Raw genomic sequence first — 13,593 nt, forward strand, 5'->3', positions numbered from 1 at the left:
TTTATATGTCCTTATATTAAATATGTTTAATGTAATATTTATTATATTCAATATTTTAATGTGCAGTTATAATGGTAAGACTTTTGTCATACAATGATGTGCATCGGTATAATCGAACCACTTCCGCTTTTATGCTTGTTTTCGGCTTCCACAAATCCACGTGTGTTAAGAGTGATGCCGATCAACAGCAAAAAAGAGCAGGGAAAAGATGTGGCCGTAAGTCATAGTCTAAACAGAAGCGTTTTTGTGGATAGTAGATCTGTAAACCTTACATTTAAATTCCACCGCTACCTGTGAAAACACATGTTATACTAGCTTTTTTTTAATGTCTTGTTTATGCTTTTAATGGAATAGAATAAATACACAGAATGGTTTTGCAAATATAAGAGGTCCAGAGATTAAAACCTGTATTAAACGGAATGGGTCTGTGTCTGTCAGGTACAGGGGACCAATGACAGCAGTGTGGTCAGTAAAGTGTCAGCAGCTGCACAGGGTTACTTCAATGATCAGTTTCTGAAGCATTTTGTGTGCAAGGTGTCAAGAAGAGCTCCACTGATCAACAGGTAAAAGTTTACAACCAATCAGATTTGTTAATGTTTTCATTGCAATTTTGTGGGATTAACCTGAGTTATAGAGATAGCATTTACTTTTATAGTGATGATCTCTAAAAACAGATTGTTACCTTTCTGCTATATGCATGCTGCTTTTTCAACAGAGGTTATTATGTACGCATGAAAGCAGTCGATCACTGTGTGAAGCAGTTTTTTTATGCCACAGAATCCTGCTTGAGGAGGCAGGTAGGATAACACATTTTTGTCAATGTGTGTGTTTTTTGGATTGTGGATGAATCCTGATAATCTCTTCTTTTAACCTCAGATTCTGTCTCTAGGGGCAGGGTTTGACTCCCTGTTTTTCCGGCTATATGTGGAAGGAGCTCTTAATAGCGTCACAGTTTTTGAGGTTGACTTTCCAGAAGTTGCCCAACGCAAGGCTGCCTTGATCAGTAGCAATGCTTGCCTGATGGATGCGTTGCCAGATTGGGAGTCTGTCTCAACTCAACAGACTAGTAGGACATTTACTGTATCACTCATATCATCAATGGACAACGTGCCTATATTTTGTCAAACCCAAATATTATTACTGTTTATTGAAGCAGTTATCCAAATATGACTCTGTTGCTTGCCTATATGTAGATGGTGTGTTCATCAGAAGTGGTCATTACAATCTTCTGGGTGTGGATGTCAGGAAAGAGCAGGAAGTGGAGGCGACTCTGAACAAAGCTGGTCTGCAGTGGGATGTTCCCACACTTGTTCTTTCAGAGGTGGTGCTAACCTACATGGAAACCCAGTGGTAAGGACTAACACACAAATATTTTGCATGTGTCTTCTTCAAGAGTGAGGTGAAGGAGCTGTAGAGGAGCAGTTAGTGTTTTGGTGCCTTTTCCAGACACCTCCACCTCCCAACATGACACACGTGTCATACAAGACACATTGTAATGTGTTATCTTTAAACAGTTTTCGCTGTTTCAATTCAGGTCAGATGCTGTGATCGGCTGGGCTGCCAAGCTCCTCCCACAATCTTTGTTTGTGATGTACGAGCAGATCCACCCAGATGACCCTTTTGGCCTGGTCATGCAAAACCACTTCCTGAAGCTTAACTCAACAATACACGCACTTAAACAGTATCCAGACAGCAATGCTCAGACTCAAAGATTCATACAGCAGGTATGAGTGACAACCCTAACCAGCATTAGTACAATAATAATTTGTTGCCTGTATCAAGCCACCATAACTAAAATATGCACATTACACAGAAAAGAGTTGTGGCACATTATTGCTCTTTTAGCTTTAATAACTGGAATGTCTAGTTTCAATAACTTATCTTAACCTGACTGTCACAGGGTTGGGAGAAATGTGTCTGTCTGGACATGAATGAGTTTTACTTTGATCTTCTTCGTGAGGATGAGAAACAGAGAGTCGAGGGACTGGAACCTTTTGATGAGTTTGAAGTAAGGAAACTGACTCATCGTCCAAAAAGATTATTTATGGTCTCTAACCTGTAATGCTTGATCTCAGGCCTGCTGTTATTTCTGATATCAGGAATGGCACCAGAAATGTTCTCATTACTTCATCCTTACAGCCTCAAAAGGCTCTACGACCAGTCAAGCCCTTCTGATGCTACCAAAAGGTAAGTACCAGTGAGATATTTCTGTCATGTGTAGGATTGGGGGGTGTAGTATAGCGGTTAAGGCTCATAGCTGGTAAACATGAGGTTGCTGGTTTGATATCTAAATGCAGTAAGCCATGGACAATTAAGAAAGATACTAAACTATTGGTTTATTAGGAGGATTGCCCCTTTAATAAGTGAATGGTGCCATTATTTGGTTACATCATGTTAAAGGTATAAAAACATTACACCAGCCAATAAATGCAGTTACAACAGTGTTATACACTAAAAATATTAGATTGAAAAGACCCCAATTTGGGGTTGTTTTGTAACTCATGGTTGAGTTAAATATGATAAAAATAACTGTGAGCAACTTTAATCTAGAATCTTGGGTTGTACAACCTACCATTTATTAACTAAAAGATCAGTGTCAATTTTTTTGTCATGCCCCTCAGTACACTTTTTAGGTTTAATCAACTTGAATTGACAATTCAATTTCAATTCAATTTTATTTATATAGCGCTTTTCACAATTGGTAATTGTTTCAAAGCAGCTTTACTTTAATAGAAGCCGGGGAAAACACAGAAAATGCGACAGACAGTATAAGTAGCAAAATACAGTGGCTATGAATAAACTTTACAAGCGAGCATATTAATAATGTAACGTAGAGAAGAGAGTGCTAAGTGAAGCCAATGTCGGCTGACTCCCCGGGGTTGAAAAAAAACCCCTAGGAGAAAAACCTATGGACTTTTTTAGCCAGGAGGGAAAAAAGTCCTAGGAGGGAAAACCCCTTGGGAGATATATATATCAACTATATAAATATGTAAACGGATGAGGAGATCAAACGAGTTCTGCCGGTGGTCGTTGGTCAGGCATTGGCTGGTGGCCAGAACTGGGTCTGTTTGTCTCAATGTCCTTGGGTTCGAGAACGAGACCAGGAAAGAGAAACAAATTAGCATAGGGGCCGTTCGCATGTAAAGAAAGTGTCACACAGTGTTGTGTTTTAATAAATGCTTGGTTCCAGACAGGCTAGCTATTGCGGCATTAGTAAATTACCCAGACGAGTTATGTAAATGCTTTGTTCCGTACATGTTAACTATTGCGAGATAAGTAGACTAGACTAGACTAATTATGTGAATGCTTTGTTAAAGAGAAAAGTCTTAAGTTTAGATTTAAAGCGATTGACAATTAATTTCAACTTTCTTGAGTAGTGAGGAGTGAGAAATTTTTACAGTGTAGGTACACCTGATATTTTGCTAAATTTGACCAATGCTTGGATCTTAATGCAGTCCATTACCTTGTTATATGTTAATATAAAATGTTTGCATATAGATTCTGACAAAAAAGTAACGGGCCACAATTACAAAATATATGTATTGTGATCCCTTTTTAAGTTATCTGTTTCTTACGTGTAGCCTATGACTTATAAGTATAATTTGTCCTTAAAGGCCATCGTTTTGCTATACAGCTAAAATTGATATACTGTAGTTGGCTTTATTGCATTGTTTACATTGTATTTAATGTCTTATTTATTCTAGTGCCGTCTATCCCTCGCATGACTCCTCAGTGGCTCAGGAATCCTCCTCTGTCCGTGAAGCCTGTGAGTGGCTCTGCATGTGTGGAGGCTGTAGGTATGGCCTCTGCTGTGCTGGGATCTGGGCTAATCCTTCTTACTGGAGGCAGTGGAAGAGCAGGAAGAGACACAGCAGCCAGGGTCATGATCAAAGAGCAAGCTGGCTGGAAATGTGCCAGTGTGTACCCTCAGGGTGACAGAGGTGAGTTGTTTTGCTGTCATTCAAATTTTGGTAAATACAGTGCACACTATATATAAAGATGCTTATTTATTTGCATGCCATTTTAAGGTTTCCGCATGTGACAAATGATTAAATGAAGTGACACCTGTACCCTGTAAATAACAGGGTTCCCACAGTTCATGGAATTTCTGGAATATCATAGAATTTTGGAGGAAAACACCATCGTTTTTCAATATTACTACTCTACATTATCCAGGCTCATGGCATCCTGGACATAGGTTATGGAAATTTAGATTTTATGGTTTGTAAAAGTCAGGGAATTTAACATTTAACTTCGAGTTAGAACCATGAAATAAATACATGTTGCTAGTCCTTAACTTTTTATGGGCAATTGTGGCAGTAACTTCGAACCAACTAGTGTGCGCCACTAACACTTTTAATAAATAAGTATCATCACAGACCTTGCTTGTAAGTAATGAGACTGTTGGTTATGGCATTTCTTCCCAGTGGTGAGTGTTTATCAGACACTGACCCCTGTACCTGGTGGAGGAGCTGTCCTGCTCGGCGGCAGAACTTCTCCACTCAATCCAGTAGGCAGTGTTGTGTCTGTGACCTTTGACCTTGGTGATCAGCCATCTCAAAGCAAAGTACAACTGTCATTTAAAAACATGGTTTGTACCGGCAGTGGTCCAAAACCCAGATGGCGCCACACATCAACCTGCATAAGTCATGGAGGTAAGATTAATAATGTTAAGCACACAATCATTTTAGTTTATTTTAATAATTTAAAAAGTCTAAATTTAATTTATGATCTCATTGTTCCAGACAAGACCTTTCTATTTGTGTTTGGAGGACGTACTGAGAAAGATCCGGTTCTAGGTGATGCACATTTTCTGTGTTTGGAGAACAAGCATTGGACAGAGGTATGGTCTTGCACTATATAATGCTGTAAACAAAGTTTTTGTGCTGTGCACAAGAGTTTCGACTAGCAACTTCCAAGCATTCATACAAAGAGTTTCCTGTTTCATTCAGATTCCTGTTGATGGTATCGTCCCAGAAGCCCGTCATTCACATTCAGCATGTCCCTATGGAGGGGGACTTGTGGTATTTGGAGGTTTAGGTAAAAGTGGAAGACCTCTCGGTGATGCTTTCTACCTAAGAACCACTTCTTCAGGTTTCTGCTGGGAGAAAATGATTTTACATCCATCCCCAGTGCCCAGGTTCACTTCCTTTTTGTATTTATATGGTATTAGCTCAAAAAGTATTTTACTCAAGTGTATATATACAGTAAGTTCAGATTGTGTATTTTTTTGCTGTTAAGAGTAAAATTTAGTTCTGAGAAATTAAAATAATTGTATCAAAAAGATGTGTGACAGTTTTTGCTTCTATTTTATTAAATTTTTTTTAGATACTCTCACTCGGCCCATGTAATCAATGACAATTTGGTTGTGGTTGGTGGAGTTTGGCTTCAAGCTGATGGAGTACCTGGAGTTGCTGTAATAAATGTGACTACTGGGGCTTACGTGGAGATACAGCTGGATACTGTAAGTCCATTAAGTCCATGCGCTCACAGGAATTGGTTTACTACGAAATGAATCATATGTTTGCTTAAATGTGATTTATCATTGAAGGTTTAAATGGGAAATTTCACAAGACATTTTTTAAGATGTTAAATAAATATTTGGTGTCACCAGAGTATTTATATGAAGTTCTAGCTCAAAAAATATCATATAGATAATTTATTATAACTATGTTAAAATTGCTACTTTGTATATGTGAGCAAAAATTTGCCGTTTTGGGTGTGTCCTTTTAAATGCAAATGACCTGATCTTTGCACTAAATGGCAGTGTCGTGGTTGGATAGTGCAGATTATGGGGCGTATTATCCCCTTCTGACATCACAAGGGGAACCAAATTTCAATGAGCTATTTTTTTCACATGCTTGCAGAAAATGGTCTACCAAAACTAAGTTACTGGGTTGATCTTTATCACATTTTCTAGGTTGATAAAAGCACTGGGGACCCTAATAGCACGTAAACATGGAAAAAGACAGATTTTCATGATATGTGTGAACCATACGTTTGTTTCTATTAATCATAAATATTGGTTGCTCTTGTTTCAGAAAGCATACCAACATGACAAAATTTTTATTTTTGTGTCTTATTTATATCTCTGTTTTTAATTTTCCAGTCAGCTGTGCCTTGGCCTCTTATGCTGCACTCATTCTGCTCCGAGCTGCTGGATTCTGAGGGGGCCGAATTGATGCTCATTGGTGGAGGTGGAAACTGTTTCTCATTCGGCACTCACCTTAATCTCCACCCTGTAACTCTGGATTTAAGGCCAATCCTCTAAAATGTATATTAGATAAAAGTGTGTGCACAATATTGTTAACAACTATCCTGGAGAAAAATTACAATCAAACTACAGACAAATATGCTGCTGAGTAAGTCGCCAGCAAATCTTTATTTCATCTGGGACCTCAGAATATTGTGGGGCAGGGACAACAGCGGGTCATGCAATATGACCGCTAGAAGCCCGAGGTCACTCGGTGAAGCGTCTGAAGGACTGCACGGTTGGACAGACTGCGCCCCACTCCACTGGTTTGCGGTAATTGCCCTTTTCCAGGAAGTACTGGTGGCCGCGGTAGTTGGGATGCTCGTAGAAAATCCAGTAGCCATCCAGAACTTTGCAGGAATGGACCTCTCTCAGGCGATATCTCTCCGGCACAGATGGACAGTCATCCACAGCCTCTATGGCCTGGCCTGTGAAGTCGGGCTTGTCGTACAATTGAACTTTGTACTGCATTCCACTTGTCTGCAGAGGAAGTGGGACAAATGAGTTGGGCGGGTTATGGGTTTGGTTAGGAAAAGGGGGGAGAAAAGTTTATGTATGTGGGTTAGAGAGTAGGGATTAAAGTAAATAAAAGGGGTACAGACAATCAGCTGCAGCATGTTTTATGCGTTTTGTACTGTAAATCAGTTTTATTCTGTTTACTGTCGAGCAGTCTACATGATAATATATTAAAAAACTTTTTTATAAAGTTGTGTCAGTGTTAGGGAAGATCGCCTCGGACAATTATTCCAAATTGTAATGTCGTGTAATATTTAATATAATAAAGGAACTCCATTGAATAATACAAAAATACTTATACTGTGCAAAAGTGAAGCCTTTCAGCAAGACTAATTGAAATATAGTAGGCCGTATGGATATTGATCCATAGACTAAAGCTTTCCAGTCTAATTAGGTTAACCAGACAGTTACAAAAGCCCTATTCTAGTGAAACAAAGCATTGTAAAACTGCTTCACCAGTGTCCTAAACCTTGCACTTGCAATCTGTGCTTTATTTAAAGGGATAGTTCCCCCATTATTTAAATACTGCCATGTTCAAAACCTGTATGTCTTTCTTTCGTGGGAAAATTAATTATAGCAGAGTAGCTGTCTCTCCTGATTGGATACTAAGCTTCTGGATTTGATACTTCATTTTAACCTGGTTAAATAAAAAGAACTGAACATTAAGGCGAATAAATTATACCAGAATTTTTGGTTGAACTATCCTTTATTATTAAAATCTGAGCTTAAGCCTCACCAGTACACACTGAAAAACACAAGCGAAGTCGACTTGTAGAGCGGATGATCTTGCAGGAACTGAGATGGTCGTTGAGTCCCATCCAGCGCTGAAATTCGGGATATTCCCCCCTGGTCAACACATACTGGTTACCCATGTAGTTGGGCCGCTCATAAACCACCCAGGCGCCACTCTCCACACGAATAGAGTTGCAGCGGCTCAGATAGGTATGGAAGTCTGAGCAGTCGCTGTCACACTCATAGCGACGACCCTGAAAATTCTTGTCCTCAAAAAACACAATCTGAGGGACACAGTGTTGAGCAGCATACTTCATTATCACTAACTAATATCTCTGCTAATAAAATGGCAGTTAAACCATTAATTAAGAAACTAAGTTATAAATGTCAATATCATAATTCAAGTCCACATAATTCTTGATGTCATAAGGTATCCACAATTTCTTCTCTAAAAGAATGTATTTGTCCTAAGGAATCTCCAAAAATACTCACCCTGCCCATCTTGGATAGTATATTTAGGCCTGCCTGGGTAGACTATCTGTCATCCAGACTGAATGTTTATGGTGCCGTTTAAATATTTTGCCCCCAATGTCAGAATGACAAGGGGAGTGGTCGGATAATCGCTTTGTCATGAAAATGAGATCCAAAAATTGAGTCAGTGATTCTGGCACTATTCAGGTTTTTCCAGAAAAGCAAATAGGGATTAAAGAATAATGACCAGCCTGGCACAGGCATTCATTCACCCCCTGTGTGCTGCCCTCACTGCGACAGCCCTGAAGCCTACGCCCATACCAACCTAAACCATAACAGCACACTGGCCAGAACCTTATGCCAAGAGCAGTGCCAAATGAAGAGCCCAGATGCACTGAATTGTATTCTGCCATACTAAATGGCACCCATTAGCCTGGCTCAGCTCTTCCGGAGGTATTGGTAAATGTAAGCTTATATGAAAGTGCCCATTTAATAAAAGCCTCAAGTCTACTGATATTAAATAATCGTTTGCAGAATAAAAGTTTTTGTTTACATCATTTATTTGTGTTTGTATTGTGTATAATAATTATGTGTATATATAAATACACACACATGCATGTATATATTTAAGAAATATGTACATGTGTATATACATTTTTATATTTATATTATATATAAATAAATATAAAAACTTAATATACACACGTTTTTCCTTAAAATTAAACATGCATGTTTGTGTATTATACATATAGATAATTATTATACACAATACACACACATATGATGTAAACAAAAACTTTTATTCTGCAAACGATTAGTTGTTATGCAGCCCTAATGGATTCTATACTGTATCTTAAAAGTAAGGGAAAAAACTATATTTAATCACAAAACAAAAAAAAACTTACAGTGTATATAACCTTTTCATGTGCTTCAAAGTACAAATATAAAATTGGTATGAAAAAGGGCTTGTTTATTAAACACCTGAACTTATTTCACCCTCAAGTTGCCATTACAGTGCTGTCTATAATGATCAGTATATAAACTGTTGGTTATTAATTAAATATTTTAACACTAAGTGAGTTAAATACATTCAAGAGGCATTTTGAGTGACCGTGTTGTTGGCATCTATATTGTGAATTTATAATAATAGTGCAACTACAAAATAATGCATTGTGAAAAGACAGCAACAAAAATATATATTTAATTCATACTGGCTGAAAATTTTAAGGAAAAATAGCTGCAAACTCTTCAGTGAGCATATGGAATAAGTCCACATGTTTGTCAATAATTACAGTACATGCCGGCACATCCACATCTCATCTCTGTTTCCTGTATATTTATGTGGGAGATAACAGTTCCCTTACATGGTTTAATTAAACAAAAACAATTTGGTGCCAAAGGCATATAAACCTCTACAGTCATGTGTCTTGTAACAAAAAGTAGCATACAGTTTTTGACGTAAAGTATCGTACACAAAGCAATAATACATATTACAGAATCTACCAACTCCAGCATAGATTTCTCCTAAAGTACTAATGTAAGGCTAAAGGTGCAAGTACCAGCTAAATGCCAATTACAGCATGAAGGGACACAATGTCCCTGTCCAGATCATAAAAACAATTCATACAACATTTCTACAGAAATAGTCATAATCCTACAAATGCCTTACAACAACAATGTTGACCATTTTCGAACCCTTACAGCATTAATTTATAATTTTTTTGGAAAAGAAGGGGAACCGTAGCTACACATGACTGAAGCTCCAAATGTTTTAGCTATTGTCTTAGCAAACAGTAGGTGTTTGTCCCACTGCCTGTTCAGGTGATTGATCTTTCAGTGGATGAAGTGCAGAGTTGGAGGTGTGGCTGGAAGGCCAATGGTCCACCGAGGTAGAAGAGGTGAGAGTAGGAGGAAGAAGACTATCCAGCTCTTGTCTTTGTCCCGTCTCGAGCAACCACTCATGAAACTTTTGCTCTACTAAAGCCTGAAACTGACGTCTCTGATCCCTAAGGACAGCACAGACAAAACACATTAATACAGTTAATCTTGCATTGCACAGGCTAATCAGAGGTTAAAAACCAAAATTACATAAAAAAAGCTAAGACTCTTAAATAGATAAAAAAATATGATGCATAAGATAGATTGATTGACAAACGTCAGGTTTCGCCATACATTTTCATTTCGGTGCATCACTAATATAATGTCAATGTGTAAAATATATAAAACCAGTACAGCAGCACTGAGAGGAACAAAATCTGAACTCACTTATTCAAGTGTGCATCCTTCACAGTCTTCTGCCATTCCTGAACCGTCTGCTCTCTGCTCTCCACTGCCTTCTGGTAATCTGCCGGCAAAGCCCAAGGGATCTCACAGTTGTCCCCTTTCATCTGAAAGGGTATCACCAATGGATTAAACTCAGAGGGGGGCTGGATGCGAAAGCAACTCTTGTCTGGGGCAGAACCCTCTGCTCCGAACAGCAGTGGCTGGTCCCATAAATTGGGAACCACTGCTAGACCCACGCTAGCCATGTGGTCCTCCAGGGTGGGGTAATGTGTGTGGAAGGGACCCAGAGTCAGGGACATATTCCCAGGAAGAAGGAGGGGTCGAGTTGGAGTTAGAGCGTGGATTGTGCATTGAAAGGAGGCACCTAGATTCAGACGACCAGCGACACACACCACACGAACATTCTCACAGCTCTGAATATGGACGCTGGTCTCCACCGGGCCCAGCACCACTGTGCTATTCCTGCATTTATCCAGGGTCACAGACCTGAAAGATAAGGACACAGACATTTAGAGTCATGAACAAACACAAAAATAAATCATTACATAGAGATCAGACTATGACCAGCATTCTTTTACTTGTTGGAAGAAGGGCTAGTTAGCATTATCCAAAGCAGGCTTACAAGACTACAGTATGTACCGATTAGTGAATTAATAAAGGTTATTTCCAGGTGATGATCTGGCTTTCTATGCCATTTTGCACCTTGTTTTCCTCATGTGTTCAATATTTATTCCCTATGTCATTTCACTTTATTTATTATGACTCAACATGTATACTTAAATGTTCTGATTTCTTTGTATGAATTCAATATTTGGCTTGATGGCTACATCTGGTGGAAATTGTGTGTCAATAGCCCACTTAGAAATCCCCTACCGATAAAAATGCTGATGTGTCAAAAACGTATTATCCCCGCTGTACATCTCTATCCATTGTATACATCAGCTAAGAAACTACTTTAAATCTCATATATTTATGATCTCTATGAATACAGTAGATTCCTCTCACCTCAGAGGGGAAAGAAGGTAGATGAATGCATCACTGCAACGGTGCAGTTTGACATTGGCATTATTCAGCTTCTCAGAGTCCTTGGCCAAGGTCTGTTTGCAAACTTGTGACAAGAGCACCAGTCGACTTCCTAGTGGAGCCAGGTGGGTGTTCCTGAATATTTTGGCTTTCTTCAGGATGCCCTCTACTGCAAAAGGAAAAATGTAGAGTTAGAAAATACATTAGAAAATAAGCTATTCCCTAATTAAATCAACCAAACCAGTTATATTATACATTTTTAGTAATATTTTTTTCTGTGAGGTCCACTAACTTTCATTCATCCATAATTATTTCTTAATACTGCCAATATACCTTGAAGGGCCCATGCCAGTTTCTTGCCTGACTGCGGGAAGGAGGATATGCCAAAAGGGTTGAGACAGAGTGCTTGACGCAGAAAGCCCTCAAACTGCTGCAGAGAATAAGTGCGGCTGAGTTTGGAGAATCCAGCTGGAGATTGAAGCGGTGTGCGGCTAAGGAGCTTGTGGATGGGATACACGTTACGGCTGGAGCTCACAGATCCTTCCAGCAGCAGACTGAGGCTCTCCAGGGCTTCTGGAGTGAGCTGGCTGTCACGCTGAATCTGTCCTGAACTGCTCAGTTGCCCGGGCTCCAACAGTAATTCCAAGAGCTCAGAGAGATGTGTTTGGATAAAAGCGAGATGAGCCTGGTCATCCCAGTTCTGGAAGGGCAAGACAAAAAAATAATTTTAAGAATTATTTCTCCCAGACTTCCTTACACATGAGAAACCCTGACATTTCCTGGATCATATACAGACACAAATGTGATGTTATATAGCTTAATATTATTATTAATATTTTAAAATGCATTAAAATGTTTAAGGTAGCTCTTGATTTTGAGCTAAAACTTTTTGGAAGTCTTAAGCACACACCTTATTTTGGGAGCTCATTTTGGTTTCTCTCTCAGAGGAGGAAGAGGGTGATCGTGAACTTGGCCACTCTTCACCTATCAGTGATGTGCGTAGAGAGATTCGGTTCAGCTGCTGCAGATACAGGAAGAGCAGGAACTGCAGCGTGTCCACTGACAACTAAAAATAGACAAAATTATCCTTATTAAAAATATATATTATACTTATATTAAAACTCTAAATATTAGACAGATCTCTCTATCGTTCACACAACACCCATTTTGTTCTTACCTTACCACGCTGCCTCTCAAGTTCTTTAGGAGTCTGGCATTGAGACAGAGCTTCTGCCCACTCTAATCTCCTCTCTGAAGTATGAGGCATTAACAGATCAAAAGTTTCAAAATAAAGCCAGGCGATCTCCTCTGCCAGCTGCAGTTTGCCACAGGCGATGTGTCGCCACATGTGCCAGCCGAGCCTGGGGAAGCAGCCGTCCCGGGATCGAACATAACAGGCCATCTTGCGCAGATAGTGCATGCTGAACTTGCTTGGGGGTGCTGCGGGAATCACCCCGATCAGGAAGGGCTCCAGGCGTGGCCATACACTTGCTGTGTATTTCTCCATTTCTAGGAACAAAAAAGACAAAATGCTGTAATGTATGTAATCTAGATATATATGTGAGCAAGTTGTATTTTTAAATGTTAAGTATGGAATAAGAGCAAAAATATGCACATATATCATTTAAATTTTTATACTTACACATAGGTTTACATGGGGTTAAATATTATAAAAATGAATGAATAAAATATGTGAATATAAAGACTACAAATGATAAGAGGTAATATCAAGTTTAAAGGGTTAGACTGGTTGAAGATCAATAATCTGTGTTTCCATGACAACCACAGCATCCTTACATCAGTATCAAGAGGCTGATCAGCAGACTTTAAGACAGGTTAATGAACATCAGTTTTAAAAACACTGTTATTATAAAATAAACGTGCCCTGTCCTTACCAGATTATTGAAATTCCCAAGGCTGCACCAGATGGCCACCTTTGCTTCATGGATTAAGGGTTTATATTTCAAATCATTTCCAGCATACAATTTTAAACTGAAAATAATTTCAGATGCTGTCCACTTATGCGAATCTCAAGCAAAACTGAGGCGCCTCGTGAACGCGCGCAGCCGTGCCGCTCAAAACTTCATTATTTTTCCTTTATCACCATGTCCACCATTACTATGTGACCAAACAATCCTCAAAAGCTTTCAAATAATAAATGAAAGTTTAAGACTGCGTTAGCACACGTAACGTCTCGGCAGCAATATTATACCTAACAAAATAAACAACGAAAAACTGCACCACTGTTCGTAAACGGTTGCCATGTCGTACGTCACAGTTTGACGTAAAATAAATAGTGGCTGGCTAAGTTTCAA

The 13,593-nt window shown here is 39.0% G+C and overlaps 3 protein-coding genes across 3 annotated transcripts; 1 reads left to right on the forward strand and 2 right to left on the reverse strand.

The window, feature by feature from the left end:
• Window positions 1-80: 80 nt before the first annotated feature.
• On the forward strand, window positions 81-6,287 carry lcmt2 (leucine carboxyl methyltransferase 2). Its single transcript, XM_055215871.2, has 14 exons — window positions 81-216; window positions 439-563; window positions 716-797; window positions 877-1,066; window positions 1,194-1,350; window positions 1,535-1,724; window positions 1,901-2,008; window positions 2,100-2,187; window positions 3,705-3,941; window positions 4,428-4,655; window positions 4,746-4,843; window positions 4,953-5,140; window positions 5,329-5,464; window positions 6,110-6,287. Exons 1-14 carry the CDS (start codon window positions 94-96, stop codon window positions 6,269-6,271), a joined length of 2,112 nt encoding a protein of 703 aa, XP_055071846.2. The 5' UTR covers window positions 81-93; the 3' UTR covers window positions 6,272-6,287.
• A 66-nt stretch (window positions 6,288-6,353) lies between these two features.
• crygs2 (crystallin, gamma S2) lies at window positions 6,354-8,005 on the reverse strand. Its single transcript, XM_073855182.1, has 3 exons — window positions 7,994-8,005; window positions 7,526-7,785; window positions 6,354-6,728 (listed from the first exon to the last, which is right to left on the reverse strand). Exons 1-3 carry the CDS (start codon window positions 8,000-8,002, stop codon window positions 6,461-6,463), a joined length of 537 nt encoding a protein of 178 aa, XP_073711283.1. The 5' UTR covers window positions 8,003-8,005; the 3' UTR covers window positions 6,354-6,460.
• A 1,146-nt stretch (window positions 8,006-9,151) lies between these two features.
• Window positions 9,152-13,575, reverse strand: tbccd1 (TBCC domain containing 1). Its single transcript, XM_055214884.2, has 7 exons — window positions 13,174-13,575; window positions 12,456-12,787; window positions 12,189-12,344; window positions 11,612-11,978; window positions 11,261-11,447; window positions 10,238-10,741; window positions 9,152-9,978 (listed from the first exon to the last, which is right to left on the reverse strand). Exons 2-7 carry the CDS (start codon window positions 12,783-12,785, stop codon window positions 9,756-9,758), a joined length of 1,767 nt encoding a protein of 588 aa, XP_055070859.2. The 5' UTR covers window positions 12,786-12,787; window positions 13,174-13,575; the 3' UTR covers window positions 9,152-9,755.
• Between the last annotated feature and the right edge of the window lie 18 nt (window positions 13,576-13,593).

Source organism: Misgurnus anguillicaudatus, chromosome 17 (assembly GCF_027580225.2).
Source record: "Misgurnus anguillicaudatus chromosome 17, ASM2758022v2, whole genome shotgun sequence".
Lineage (NCBI taxonomy): Eukaryota > Metazoa > Chordata > Actinopteri > Cypriniformes > Cobitidae > Misgurnus > Misgurnus anguillicaudatus.